Source organism: Heterodontus francisci, chromosome 38 (assembly GCF_036365525.1).
Source record: "Heterodontus francisci isolate sHetFra1 chromosome 38, sHetFra1.hap1, whole genome shotgun sequence".
Classification (NCBI taxonomy): Eukaryota; Metazoa; Chordata; class Chondrichthyes; order Heterodontiformes; family Heterodontidae; genus Heterodontus; species Heterodontus francisci.
In genome coordinates this window covers 38,739,587-38,754,898 of record NC_090408.1, presented here as the reverse complement: position 1 = coordinate 38,754,898, position 15,312 = coordinate 38,739,587, and the positions used below count along the sequence as shown (strand labels likewise).

The 15,312-nt window shown below is 50.4% G+C and overlaps 1 protein-coding gene across 12 annotated transcripts in view; it reads left to right on the top strand.

Annotated features, from left to right (window-relative positions):
* The window catches only part of map2k5 (mitogen-activated protein kinase kinase 5), a 352,983-nt gene that overhangs the window by 279,872 nt on the left and 57,799 nt on the right, over positions 1 to 15,312 (top strand). For 11 of the 12 annotated variants that reach the window (XM_068018166.1, XM_068018162.1, XM_068018165.1 and 8 more), the window contains one exon: positions 4,423 to 4,484. The exons of the other annotated variant lie outside the window; for it this stretch is intronic. In XM_068018166.1, coding sequence (XP_067874267.1) covers positions 4,423 to 4,484 — 62 coding nt within the window. The remainder of the gene's footprint in view (positions 1 to 4,422; positions 4,485 to 15,312) is intronic. 12 annotated transcript variants of the gene reach the window in all.

Here is a 15,312-nt window from a genome sequence, read left to right as displayed (position 1 = left end):
ATTAAACTGTTTCAGTTGTAATGGGTTGACCTCCATGAACTGTTCATTACTCACATAGCAAAGGCATCACTCAAAGTATTTTTTTCATTGCCCTTCTCTGTACCCTAGCTGCATATGTGGAATTCAATGGGCCACCTAAATTTAAGCTGACCAAGTACTTGCTTAAGCTGCTGCAAATTAAAGCTTCCTAAAATGTGAACATTGTGCTTTTGGAAAGAGCAGACAATGTTTGCATCCTCTGTGTGCCATTTAGTGCAGAAATTGGAAAATACACTGAGGCTATTAATTGTGTGACCATTCATACCTATGGCCCCATTCAAGTGTGGCTTTTTGGCACTGGGCTCACATGTGCTTAGCCACGCTTGAAGATAAACTATTTTCCCTATCCTGTAACCTAATTATTCTTTAACTTGCTATTTTTAAATGCTGGGTCTATTGACCCCTGGTCACGCCATTCAGAATTACCTCTCAATAAAGGATATCATTTTGGTTTGATTTTTTTCAATGCTGGGTAAATAAGAGTTATTAATTGAGGATAGTCCTGGCATGCCATTATCAAAATGGATAAAATAAGATTGCACCTCTTTTTAAATCTAAATTCCAACAAAATAGCAACACATATGAACTCTACTTAAATGTACAGGCCTTGAATTGACAGCATGGGAAGTTTAGGGTACAGTTAACATGTTGTTTAAAAATCCCTTCTTACTATTTTATTGGAGGCATTAACCCACTTAAAATGAGTAGCAGAGAGAACAATTTCAGATAAATGTATTAAGTGTTTGTACACTATGGGCGGCACAGTGGCGCAGTGGTTAGCACCACAGCCTCACAGTTCCAGCGACCCGGGTTCAATTCTGGGTACTGCCTGTGTGGAGTTTGCAAGTTCTCCCTTTGTCTGTATGGGTTTCCTCTGGGTGCTCCGGTTTCCTCCCACAGCCAAAAGACTTGCAGGTTGATAGGTAAATTGGCCATTATAAATTGCCCCTAGTATAGGTAGGTGGTAGGGGAATATGGGGACAGGTGAGGATGTGGTAGGAATATGGGATTAGTGTAGGATTAGTATAAATGGGTGGTTAATGGTCGGCACAGACTCGGTGGGCCGAAGGGCCTGTTTCAGTGCTGTATATCTAAGTCTAAAAATCTAAATCTAATATTGTAAAATTAACAGTATTTTCCCTATGTTACAATAATTTCTCTTTTTCCATCTTGAAATTGTACTAATAAAGAATAGGTATCAGAATGGCTCAGTTGGTCACATTGTCATTTCTGAGTTCGAAGGTCATCGGTTCAAGTCCTATTCCAGTATTTAAGTAGATAAAGCTAGATTGACACTCTAGTAAAGTGCAGAGAGAGCACTGCATTTTCAGAAGTGCTGTTCTTCAGATGAGACATTAAACCAAGGTCTGGTCTGCCTGTTCCTGTGACACAGAAGAAAATAAGAACAGGAGTTCACCCAGTGTCCTGGCCAACATCCTTCTCTCAACTAGCCAAAACACATTCGTCATTCACCTCATTGTTGTTTGTGATGCATTGTGTGCAAAATGGCTGTCATATGTATCTACATAACATTGGATTACTTCAAAGCAATTCATCGTATTTGAAGCACTGTGGGACATCCTGCGAGATATAAGGTGTTAAATAAATGCATCTTCATTCTTCCATTACTGCAGTGTCAGTTTTCAACTCTTAGGCTATTACCCTCATTCTTGCCCTTTTGCCTACAGAATTGTCAGTGCAACGTGTCTGTTTTAAAAAGAGTTTTGACTTTTTTAAAACAAACTATATATAAATGAAATAACAAATGTCTAATAAATTTTAATTAATGCCTCAATAGTGGGGTCCATTGCCATTCTTTAATTCCTGAAGCCTCACTCGTGCTAAGTGCTTTTATATTTCCCTTGATTTATAGAATATATAGAATATATAGAACATACAGCACAGAACAGGCCCTTCGGCCCACAATGTTGTGCCGATCCTTTGTCCTCTGTCAAGGACAATTTAATCTATACCCCATCATTCTCCTTTATCCATATACCTATCCAAAAGCCTTTTGAAAGTCCCTAAAGTTTCTGACTCAACAACTGAGATTTAAGAGGATGAGTGTTCATGAATCTGAATTTTAAAAAGCCAATATAAAGTAGTAAAGTTTATGTTATTGTAGGAAACATTTGGTTGAGGTACCATTCCTTGACTCACTGCCAGCCCCTCTATTAACCTAAGCATATCTTGTGGAAATGTGTATAATGTACTAGTTATTTTCCTGAATTAATTTAAACTGATCTCCCACTGAATTCTTCTGTAAGTATTAGTAGGAGTTTATTTTCGGTTTTAAATAAAAGCATGCTCTTAATCTGTTTTTCCACTTGCATCTCAATTCTGATGGATTTTTGTTTGAGATGAGAAACTTGTAACTGATCTTTGCTTCAATGAACAAATAGCTGAAGGATGGTTTAGTGCTATATTTCACCTATGTGATTATTGCAAATATAACAATAAAGGTCCTGACTCAAGAAAACTTTTCGGCCAAATCTGCAGCTGTTTAAAATCTATACAAACGCGAGCCAAAAAGTAGTCAATAAATTTTGTGATTGGCCATTTCCATACTCCTTTAACTCGTGCTGGCAGCTGCTTTGACCTGGCTGCTAGAGACCATGGCTGCTTGCCTGCAGTAATTGAGGTAAAATTTAAATAACTCAACAACACAAGAAAATCAATTAATATATTGGTGCACTATAAATATATATATAGAAGTGGAAGTCTGTCAGCATTATAACCTCAGTCATGCTGTTGGAGGTGCCCCAGTCTCTCCTCACTGCCCAATCGTAAATCCCAGTACAATATTAGATGTTAAAAATTTGGACTGTGATGCTCGTTGGGTTTTTATTTTTCCGACCTCTGTCCCCCCCCTTAATTTACTTTTCTGATTTGATTGTATTCTTCCAGCAGCCTCCTGTTGTATAAATGGGAGACAAAGCTCAGATGAGAGATCTACTTAATTTTCTCCCTTGTAATTACTGATCTCATTTTTCTGATAATTTGAAGTTGTAATTGGCTACGGCAATTACATGTATATTTACTAATCACATTTGAAGCTCTGATTGTATCTATTTGCTCCCATTGATAATGAAGCGCACAAATTGCTGAGGTGCTTTTCATGTTTTTTTTCATCACATCAAAGATTCTTCAACACCCCTCACACACACACACACGCACACCTTTCTTTTTCTCTTTTTTGCCGTAATGAATACACGCATGCATTTGACACAGTTATAGAGTAGAGAAATTGTTTGGCTCCTACCAAATGCTACACACATTGAGTTTTGCCTGAAGCATTGAAAGGTTGTATGTAATGATATATTGCTCATCCAAATGGCTGAAGCAGTCCAAAGCACTGTGAGATTAAAATAAGTCATCTCTTTGTTAATTTAAATAGGTGCATGTATCATACTTTGCAGGGTAGTTTTAACAGGGATGTCATACAGAATGCAGCCAAAAGGTATTTTTAATGGAAAAATGAGAACAGATGAAAATGCAGTCACTTCCAGCTGCCTTTTATATTCTGCTGTTCTTCAGCAATTGCAAATTTGATGAGGCAGCCATTAAACTCCCGCAGATCTTAATTTTAAGAAATTTCTGCGCATAATTCTGCAAGATTTGAGTCTTTTTTGTTGAAATTGCAAAGGAATTGCATCCGAGGGTTTTTGCTAAGCACTGGGTGGTGCAATCAGCTTGTTGCCTTTAAATTGGCTGCTGCAATAACTGCTTATAATTATTATGGTAAATCTTTTTATAGCTTTACTGGAATTTATGCAGTTAGCAAACCAGTTGTGTGCCAGCAAATTGATTATTTTTGGAATATGTCTTGAATATTTTTCTGAACAACTTTTTTTGTAAATTAATGATTGTTACTGGTTCTCGTGAACTTTTGAAGTTATGTAAAAACAATTTTTAAAATAGTTTTCCTTTTCAGGAAAATTCTTGTGATTCGTACTATTGTGACTGCCCATCAACTGTGTATTTAATTTTTTTGTGAAGTCCGTTCCACTTGCACAAAATTAAAGAAAATGCTTGTTGGTTTAGCCAGCAAAATAATTGAATATTGTGCATACTAATACAGTATTTACATTGAAGTCTGGTAATTACCCTTGTGAAATGAGAATTGATTATCTTATATTAATAGTTTAGATGACCAAATTCCAGCTAAAGACATTTAAGTTTTTAAAAAATCGATCAGTATCCTTCTCTAAGATGTTCAGGTTTGGGGTCAAAGAGATTGCATTGAGTTACTCTATTTGTCAGAATAATTAATGTATTGAAAATAACCATGATTTTTTTGTTTGATCTCTCTCTCTCTTTCCCTCACTCTTTCTCTTTCCCCCCCCGCCCCCATCTCATACTCTTTGTCTTGCTGCTTCCCAGGATCCACCAGTCCTTCCGGTTGGGGAGTTTTCTGAGCCATTTGTACATTTCATCACTCAGTGGTAAGCTCAGTTTGCAAACATGCCATTTCCTCAGTGTAAATGATACATTCCATTAGCTCTCAGACTCCAGGAGACCTTATGGCACTCCTACATCTTTCCATAGACAGGGAGGGACTATGGGCCATGAACAGATGGATAGCAAAGAAGGGAAAGAATACTGTTGCTTAATTTCTGTGAATGTTACTTACATGGAAGGTCAAACAACACCGTAACATGGAGCAGGTTCTGAAATTATCAGATGTCACATAAAAGTTGTACAAAGGGGAAGGAGGGGTAACTGGTGTGAAATGTTCACAGATGTCAAGCTGAAACCTAAATGATGGTGGGTAATAGCTTTGTTTTCCCTGGAGAAGCAGCTACTTTGGAATCATAGATTAGGACCGTTACCAAACAAGTCTTTAGACAGCTTGAATTGCTTGCTAATGGGTGCATTATTCCAGAGGTGCATATGTTTGTTTATGGAGACAGCAAATTGTCCTCTGCGATAGTTAATGGTTTATAACTATGCTTCTTGTTTAGTACTCGAGTCTGTTAATTTTTCGAGTGTCATCCTTTATTAGCATAAGATGTTATGGGAATACAGTTGCACTTCATAGAAAACAATCCGTGTATTATAAAAACATTAAAAGATGTTTCGATGCAAAAAGAAATAAACTTTTTATTGAATATTTCTTGGGAGTATACAATTTTGCTGAAGGGTTTTGTCTGTAATTTATTTTTTAATCATTCACAGCCGTTTTCTGCTAAGTGACTGAAGACAAAATCTCTTTCCCCTCTCAGATTAGAAAAAATTAAACAAATACAGTATTGGAAAAACAACCCAGATAGTCTGTTCTTTTACATGTCCCAGCCCCCTCGTAAAGTGCAAGTACATGAAATAAATGTAATTAAAGCAGATGGTAGTAATAGTGATATCACAGCTGTCATCTTTTGTCTGTCTGTCTTCCAAAAAAGGTATAATTTAAGGAAATTGTATTTTTAAAAATGAAAAGAAGTGTGTTTTTAATTTAGTTTTTTAAACGTTTTGATTGTGTAATGATTAAAAGAAATGCCAGTATTTTATATAGTTGATTTTGAAAGAGTTTGGGAGTACAACTTGTGGGAATTCAAGAATTGTAAAGATGGAATTGCATTTTCCTTAATTCTCTTAGGATTGGTGTAGCATTTTTCCACTCTGTCCTGAAATTATGCAGTACAGTATTGAAATTGTGATTTATTTGCGAGTGCGTTCTAAGCAGAGGCAAGGTTCACATGTGCCTACTTTATTCGGATCCTGTTCTGTTATTTCATTTATGTTTTTATAGAACATTATCCGGCAGTTTTATTTTAGAGTTTCCTCTCCAAGATTGTGTGGGTAAATAATCACATTGAGTATGATACTGAGCCATATAGACCTGAGGTCTCAGGTTTGATAGTTCTCTGGTGATCTCTGGGGGACAGCATTAAGGGCATGACAGTTGGTTCCTTCTTCCCCAAGCTGAGAAGGGGGAAAAGTTCTGCTCGGATTCCCGAGCTAAGCCAGCATTTATTGCCCATTCCTAATTGCCCTTGAGAAGGTGGTGGTGAGCTGCCTTCTTGAACTGCTGCAGTCCTTGTAGGTACATCCACAGTGCTGTTAGGAAGGGAGTTCCAGGATTTTGACCCAGCAACAGTGAAGGAACAACAATATAGTTCCAAGTCAGGATGATATGCAGCTTGGAGGGGAACTTTCAGGTAGTGGTGTTTCCATGCATCTGCTTCCCTGGCCCTTCTAAGAGATAGAGGTTGGGGGTTTGGAAGGTGCTGTCAAAGGAGCCTTGGTGAGTTGCTGTAGTGCATCTTGTAGATACTGGCACTGTGTGTTGGTTTTGAAGGTGGTGTATGGGGTACCAATCAAGCAGGCTGCTTTGTCCTGGATGGTGTCGAGCTTCTTGAGTGTTGTTGGAGCTGCATCCCATCCAGGCAAGTGGAGAGTACTCCATCACATTCCTGACTTGTGCCTTGTAGATGGTGGACAGGCATTGGGGAGACGGGAGGTGATTTACTCACCACAGAATTCCTAGTCTCTGACCTGCTTGTAACCAGAGTATGTGGCTACTCTAGTTCAGTTTCTGGTCAATGGTAACCCCCAGGATGTTGATAGCGGGGGATTCAGTGATGGTAATGTCATTGAATATCAAGGGGAGATGGTTAGATTCTCTCTTGTTTGAGATAGTCATTGTCTGGCACTTGTGTGGCGCGAATGTTACTTGCCACTTATCAGCCCAAACCTCAATGTTGTACAGGTCTTGCTGCATCTGGACACAGGCTGCTTCCGTATCTGAGGAGGCGTGAATGGTGCTGAACATTGTGCAATCATCAGCGAACCTCCCACTTTTGACCTTATGATGAAGGGAAGTTCATTGATGAGGTAGCTGAAGATTGTTGGGCCTAGGACACTACCCTGAGGAACTCCTGCAGTGATGTCCTGGGACTGAAATGATTGACCTCCAACAACCGCAACTATCTTCCATTGTGTTAGGTATGACTCCAACCAGCGGAGAGTTTTCCCCCTGATTCCCATTGACTCCACTTTTGCTAGGGCTCCTTGATGCCATACATAATCAAATGCTGCTTTGATGTCAAGGGCAGTCACTCTCACCTCACCTCTGGAGTTCAGTTCTTTTGTACATGTTTGGACCAAGGCTGTAATGAGGTCAGAAGCTGAGTGGCCCTGGTGGAACCCAAATTGAGCATCATTGAGCTGGTTATTACTGAGCAAGTGCCACTTGATAGTACTGTCGACAACCTCTTCCATCACTTTGCTGATGATCGAGAGTTGATTGATCGGTTAGTAATTGGCCAGGTTTGGTTTATCTTGCTTTTTGGGACAGGACATACCTGGGCAATTTTCCACATTGCTGGGTAGATGCCAGTGTTGTAGCTGTACTGGAACAGCTTGGCGAGGGGCGCTGCTAGTTCTGGAGCACAAGTCTTCAGTACTATTGCTGGAATGTTGTCAGGGCCCATAGCTTTTGCAGTATCCAGCCTTCAGCCATTTCTTGTTATCACATGGAGTGAATCTGATTGGCTAAAGACTGGCATCTGTGATGCTGGGGACCTCAGGAGGAGGCCGAGAGGGATCATCCACTTGGCACTTCTGGCTGAAGATGGATGCAAATGTTTCAGCCTTGCCTTTTGCACTGCTGGGCTCTCCCATTGTTGAGGATGGGATATTTGTGGAGCCTCCTCCTCCTGTTAGTTGTTTAATTGTCCACCACCATTCACGAATGGATGTGGCAGGACTGCAGAGCTTTAATCTGATTCGTTGGTTGTGGGATTGCTTAGCCCTGTCTATTGCATGCTGTTCTCTTTGTTTGTCATGCAGGTCCTGTGTTGTAGCTTCTCCAGGCTGACACCTCATTTTAGGTTTGCCTGGTGCTGCTCCTGACATGCCCTTCTGCACTCTTCAGTGAACCAGGGCTGGTCCCCTGGCTTGATGGTAATGGTAGAGTGGTGGATATGCCGGGCAATAAGGTTACAGATTGTAGTTGAATATAATTCTGCTGCTGCTGATGGCCCACGGCATCTCATGGATGCCCAGTTTTGAGTTACTCGATCTGTTTAAAATCTATCCCATTTAGCACGGTGGTAGTGCTACACAACATGGTGGTGGGTATTCTCAATGTGAAGACGGGACTTGGTCTCCACAAGGACTGAGCTGTGGTCACTCCTGCCAACACTGTCATGGACAGATGCATCTGCGACAGGTAGTTTGGTGAGGATGAAGTCAAGTAGGATTTCCCTCTTGTTGGTTCCCTCATCACCTGCCGCAGACCCAGTCTAGCAGCTATGTCCTTAAGGACTCAGCCAGCTCGGTCAGTAGTGATGATGGACATTGAAGTCCCCCAGCCGGAGTACATTCTGTGCTCTCCTCAGTGCTTCTCCCAATTGGTGTTCAACATGGAAAAGCACTGATTCATCAGCCGAGGGTGGGAGGTGGGGTGCAGTAAGTGGTAATCAGCAGGAGGTTTCCTTGCCCATGTTTGACCTGATGCCATGTGACCTCATGGGGTCTGGAATCAATGTTGAGGACTCCCAGAGCAACTCCCTCCCGACTTTATATCACTGTGCCGCCACCTCTGGTGGGTCTGTCCTGCTGGTGGGATGGTGATAGTGGTGTCTGGGACATTGTAAGGTATGATACCGTCAGTATGACTATGTCAGGCTGTTGCTTGACTAGTCTGCAGGACAGCTCTCCCAATTTTGGCACAAGCCCCAAGATAGTAATAAAGAGTATTTTGGAGGGTCGACAAGGCTGGGTTTGTTATTGTCGTTGCCTAGGTCGATGCTGGGTGGTCCGTCTGGCTTAGATTTCATAGCGGGTTGATAAACTGAGTGGCTTGCTAGGCCATTTAAGAGTCAACCACATTGCTGTGGATCTGGAGTCACATGTAAACCCGACCAGGTAAGGACATTAGTAAACCAGATGGGTTTTTACAACAATCGACAATGGTTTCATCGTCACCATTAGACTAGCATTAAGTCTAGATTTTGTTAATTGAATTCACATTTCGCCATCTCCTGTGGTGGGAATATAAACCCATGACATTACCACAACACCACTGCCTCCCTGTATAATTATCCCACTAACACTTACTGTCCAGGCTTCCATGTGAAGTTTAGGCACTTAGTCCATTTCCAGAGTGCAGCTGGCATCTGTGGAACTATAGCCCATCTTAAAGAGAGGGAGATTGAGGAAAGAAAATGGGCACTGCTTGTCACCACAACGGCGGCACAGTGGCGCAGTGGTTAGCACCGCAGCCTCACAGCTCCAGCGACCCGAGTTCAATTCTGGGTAATGCCTGTGTGGAGTTTGCAAGTTCTCCCTGTGTCTGCGTGGGTTTCCTCCGGGTGCTCCGGTTTCCTCCCACAAGCCAAAAAGACTTGCAGGTTGGTAGGTAAATTGGCCATTATAAATTGCCCCTAGTATAGGTAGGTGGTAGGGAAATATAGGGACAGGTGGGGATGTGGTAGGAATATGGGATTAGTGTCGGATTAGTATAAATGGGTGGTTGATGGTCGGCACAGACTCGGTGGGCCGAAGGGCCTGTTTCAGTGCTGTATCTCTAAAAAAAAAAACAACCTTCTAACCAGGTCTCTTGTGTAGTCTGTATTTGCAGACTGATTTCTGACTATTATCAGTACTGTTCTGCAGAAATTTGTTCTCCTAGTTCAAAATAGAGAAAGATCTCATTGTTTGGGTTTACTTTTTTTTTTGAGTGTTGGTGCACTGTGCTGCAGAGGCTGGGATCACAGAATCGTTACAGTGTAGAAGGAGGCCATTCGGCGCATCATGTCCACACCGGCTCTCCAAAAGAGAAATTCATTCAGTTCCATTCCCCGGCCTTCTCCCCGTAACCCTGCACATTCTTCCTTTTCATATAACAATCGAATTCCCTTTTGAATGCTTCAATTGAACCTGCCTCCACCACACTCTCAAGCAGCGCACTCCAGACCCTAACCCCTCTCTGCGTGAAAAAGTTTTTCGTCATGTCACTTTTGCTTCTCTTACCAAATACTTTAACTCTGTGCCCTCTCGTTCTCGATCCTTTCACGAGTGGGAACAGTTTCTCTCTATCTACTTTGTCCAGACCCCTCATGATTTTAAATACCTCTCAGCCTTCTCTTCTCCAAGGAAAACAGTCCTAACTTCTCCAATCTATCTTCATAACTGAAGTTCTTCATCCCTGATTCTCGTGGATCTTTTCTGTGCTCTCTCCAATGCCCTAGCGTCTTTCCTAAAGTGCGGTGCCCAGAGCTGGAAGCAGTACTCCAGCTGAGGCTGAACTAGTGTCTTATACAAGTTCAACATATAGGACTATACCTGTGATTTCTCTCATGGTAAATTTGAGGTTGAGAGATGGTGAGAACTAAGCATGCAGGATGGAAGATTGCTATTTGGAACCTCCTTGTGGCCAGCTCAAGAGCAGCACTGACAGTGCAGGAGTAGTGCATTGATGGAGGAGGAGGGATAGAGCTTCTGACCAAGGCCTCTTTACACCATATCAAATTCTTGTATAAACAGATACAGTATGGAATGAGGACAGGCATTTCAGCCCATCAAGCCAACTACATTTCGCAGACTATGCACAACTTGCATTGCCATAGATTAGTCTCTGACTTATTATTCTCATGATTGAGGTAAAATTTTAATTTCAGTATAATTTGAAAACATGATTAAATTTTCAGCCAATTCATTGCTTTATTGTGCTAATTAATGTTGCCACCCCCCCCCAAACTTTTTATTTCCATTTCGAATTTTCTCCTGCCTTACAATTTTTGTTGAAGTGTTCACTCCTGCTGGTGTAGCTCCTGAAGTGCCAACAGCTTTTTGATGCTTCCCCCCATTCTTTAGTGCGAGCCTGTTAATAAACTGTTCATCTGTAAATGGCATGACAGCCAACTCTCTTCCTTCCCAAATGTGCTCTCACACCCCCCACACACACACACTCTCTCCCCCTCTCCCTCCCTCCAGGTGTTAGTGAATATCAATCATTGGTAGTTTCTTAGTAGATGTTCTTTTCCATAGCTTCCTAGCCCAGGGGCACATGAGTCCATTGTAGCATTCCCTATTGCTAACTCAGTAGGTCAGCTAATTTAGCACAAGCCAGGGATCAGAGATGGGTCTTTCTATAACAGTGTTGTCCAACCTTTTTGCATGGGGTGGGGGTGGGGGTGGGGTGGTCACATTAAAAAATAATTATTTCATAGGGGGCTGGTGAGACTATTTCGGAAAGATAAAGGCATTAAAATTTTTCTAGCTGTTTAAACAACAAATGTGCATTGTTGTGAGGAAGCATTAAATGAGAAGATTAATTTATTGCCTTACTTTCTGGTCACTATGTTGGACACTGATTTAGTGAGATATCTGGCATTTTTTTTGCTCGTACAAGTAGTCAATGTTTGCCCACACAATTGTAGAGATGCGGAGTATTCCGGATAGACGTCCATCTGCAGGAGTGATCTTAATCGTCAGAGTCTCTCCCTGTCTTTCTCTCTCCCTCTGTCCCCCCTCTCTGTGCATTCCCCCCACTCCGTGCAGCCCCCCTCCGTGCGTCCCCCCCCCCCCGTGTGTCCCCCCCCCCGTGTGTCCCCCCCCCGTGTGTCCCCCCCCGTGTGTCCCCCCCCGTGTGTCCCCCCCCGTGTGTCCCCCCCCCGTGTGTCCCCCCCCCGTGTGTCCCCCCCCGTGTGTCCCCCCCCCCGTGTGTCCCCCCCCCGTGTGTCCCCCCCCCGTGTGTCCCCCCCCCGTGTGTCCCCCCCCGTGTGTCGTCCCCCCGTGTGTCCCCCCCCCCCCGTGTCCCCCCCCCGTGTCCCCCCCCCCGTGTCCCCCCCCGTGTGTCCCCCCCCGTGTGTCCCCCCCCGTGTGTCCCCCCCGTGTGTCCCCCCCGCGTGTCCCCCCCCCCGTGTCCCCCCCCCGTGTCCCCCCCCCGTGTCCCCCCCCCCGTGTCCCCCCCCCCGTGTCCCCCCCCCCGTGTCCCCCCCCCCGTGTCCCCCCCCCCCGTGTCCCCCCCCCCCCGTGTCCCCCCCCCCCCGTGTCCCCCCCCCCCGTGTCCCCCCCCCCCGTGTCCCCCCCCGTGTCCCCCCCCCCGTGTCCCCCCCCCGTGTCCCCCCCCCGTGTCCCCCCCCCGTGTCCCCCCCCCGTGTGTCCCCCCCCCGTGTGCCCCCCCCCCGTGTGTCCCCCCCCCCGTGTGTCCCCCCCCGTGTGTCCCCCCCCGTGTGTCCCCCCCGTGTGTGTCCCCCCCCCGTGTGTGTCCCCCCCCCCGTGTGTGTCCCCCCCCGTGTGTCCCCCCCCCGTGTCCCCCCCCCGTGTGTCCCCCCCCCCCGTGTGTCCCCCCCCCCGTGTGTCCCCCCCCGTGTGTCCCCCCCCCCCGTGTGTCACCCCCCCCCCCCGTGTGTCACCCCCCCCGTGTGTCACCCCCCCCCGTGTGTCCCCCCCCCGTGTGTCCCCCCCCCGTGTGTCCCCCCCCGTGTGTCCCCCCCCGTGTGTCCCCCCCGTGTCCCCCCCCCGTGTCCCCCCCCCGTGTTCCCCCCCCGTGTGTCCCCCCCCCCGTGTGCCCCCCCCCGTGTGTCCCCCCCCCCGTGTGTCCCCCCCCGTGTGTCCCCCCCCGTGTGTCCCCCCCGTGTGTGTCCCCCCCCCGTGTGTGTCCCCCCCCGTGTGTCCCCCCCCCCCCGTGTGTCCCCCCCCCGTGTGTCCCCCCCCCCGTGTGTCCCCCCCCCCGTGTGTCCCCCCCCGTGTGTCCCCCCCCCCGTGTGTCACCCCCCCCCCGTGTGTCACCCCCCCCGTGTGTCACCCCCCCCGTGTGTCCCCCCCCCGTGTGTCCCCCCCCGTGTGTCCCCCCCGTGTGTCCCCCCCGTGTGTCCCCCCCCCGTGTGTCCCCCCCCCCGTGTGTCCCCCCCCCCGTGTGTGTCCCCCCCCGTGTGTGTCCCCCCCCGTGTGTGTCCCCCCCCCCGTGTGTCCCCCCCCCTCCCCGCTTGTGTCTCTCTTCCCCCCCCGCGCGTGTCTCTCTTCCCCCCCCCGCTTGTGTCTCTCTTCCCCCCCCCCCGCGCGTGTCTCTCTTCCCCCCCCCCGCGCGTGTCTCTCTTCCCCCCCCCCCGCGCGTGTCTCTCTTCCCCCCCCCCCGCGCGTGTCTCTCTTCCCCCCCCCGCGCGTGTCTCTCTTCCCCCCCCCGCGCGTGTCTCTCTTCCCCCCCCCCCCGCGCGTGTCTCTCTTCCCCCCCCCCGCGCGTGTCTCTCTTCCCCCCCCCCGCGCGTGTCTCTCTTCCCCCCCCCCGCGCGTGTCTCTCTTCCCCCCCCCCGCGCGTGTCTCTCTTTCCCCCCCCCCCCCCCGCGCGTGTCTCTCTGTTCCCCCCCCCCCGCGCGTGTCTCTTCCCCCCCCCGCGCGTGTCTCTTTCCCCCCCCCGCGCGTGTCTCTTCCCCCCCCCCGCGCGTGTCTCTTCCCCCCCCCGCGCGTGTCTCTTCCCCCCCCCCGCGCGTGTCTCTTCCCCCCCCCCGCGCGTGTCTCTTCCCCCCCCCGCGCGTGTCTCTTCCCCCCCCCCGCGCGTGTCTCTTCCCCCCCCCCGCGCGTGTCTCTTCCCCCCCCCGCGCGTGTCTCTTCCCCCCCCCCCGCGCGTGTCTCTTCCCCCCCCCCGCGCGTGTCTCTTCCCCCCCCCGCGCGTGTCTCTTCCCCCCCCCGCGCGTGTCTCTTCCCCCCCCCCGCGCGTGTCTCTTCCCCCCCCCGCGCGGTGTCTCTTCCCCCCCCGCGCGTGTCTCTTCCCCCCCCCGCGCGTGTCTCTTCCCCCCCCCGCGCGTGTCTCTTCCCCCCCCCCCGCGCGTGTCTCTTCCCCCCCCCCGCGCGTGTCTCTTCCCCCCCCCGCGCGTGTCTCTTCCCCCCCCCGCGCGTGTCTCTTCCCCCCCCCCGCGCGTGTCTCTTCCCCCCCCCCCCGCGTGTCTCTTCCCCCCCCCCCCGCGTGTCTCTTCCCCCCCCCCGCGCGTGTCACTTCCCCCCCCCGCGCGTGTCTCTTCCCCACCCGCGCGTGTCTCTTCCCCCCCCGCGCGTGTCTCTTCCCCCCCCCCGCGCGTGTCTCTTCCCCCCCCCCGCGCGTGTCTCTTCCCCCCCCCCGCGCGTGTCTCTTCCCCCCCCCCGCGCGTGTCTCTTCCCCCCCCGCGCGCGTGTCTCTTCCCCCCCCGCGCGCGTGTCTCTTCCCCCCCCGCGCGCGTGTCTCTTCCCCCCCCGCGCGCGTGTCTCTTCCCCCCCCGCGCGCGTGTCTCTTCCCCCCCCCGCGCGCGTGTCTCTTCCCCCCCCGCGCGCGTGTCTCTTCCCCCCCCCGCGCGCGTGTCTCTTCCCCCCCCGCGCGCGTGTCTCTTCCCCCCCCGCGCGCGTGTCTCTTCCCCCCCCCGCGCGCGTGTCTCTTCCCCCCCCGCGCGCGTGTCTCTTCCCCCCCGCGCGCGTGTCTCTTCCCCCCCGCGCGCGTGTCTCTTCCCCCCCCGCGCGCGTGTCTCTTCCCCCCCGCGCGCGTGTCTCTTCCCCCCCGCGCGCGTGTCTCTTCCCCCCCGCGCGCGTGTCTCTTCCCCCCCGCGCGCGTGTCTCTTCCCCCCCGCGCGCGTGTCTCTTCCCCCCCGCGCGCGTGTCTCTTCCCCCCCGCGCGCGTGTCTCTTCCCCCCCCCCGCGCGTGTCTCTTCCCCCCCCCCCCCCCGCGCGTGTCTCTTCCCCCCCCCCCCCCCCCCGCGCGTGTCTCTTCCCCCCCCCCCCCCCCCCCGCGCGTGTCTCTTCCCCCCCCCCCCCGCGCGTGTCTCTTCCCCCCCCCCCCCGCGCGTGTCTCTTCCCCCCCCCCCCCCGCGCGTGTCTCTTCCCCCCCCCCCGCGCGTGTCTCTTCCCAGTCCCCGCGCGTGTCTCTTCCCCCCCCCCCCCCCCGCGCGTGTCTCTTCCCCCCCCCCGCCGCCCGCGTGTCTCCCCCCCACCCTGTGTGTCTTCATCCCGTGTGTCCTCCACTGCCATGTTCACCCATCTCCCCTGTGTGTGACCCTAATTCCCCCCTTCTGTCACCCCACCAGTTATCCCCCCCCCTTTTGTCGTCCCTCCCTCTGTCGACCCCGGTCGTCTCCCCACCGTCATTCTCTCTCCACCCCCCCTCCTCCCCCCACCCACCCAGCGTTCTCCCCACCCTGGCCTTCTTCCACCCCCCCCCCCCCCCCCCCCCGCCCGTTGTTATCGACCCTGTTGTTCCTCCCCGTAATCCCCCCATCTGTTGCCCCACCCCATTGATCCTTCACTCGTTCCCATCCTGCTGTGTTGATCCCACCCCTCTGTGTTGCTCCCCCCCACTCTGTG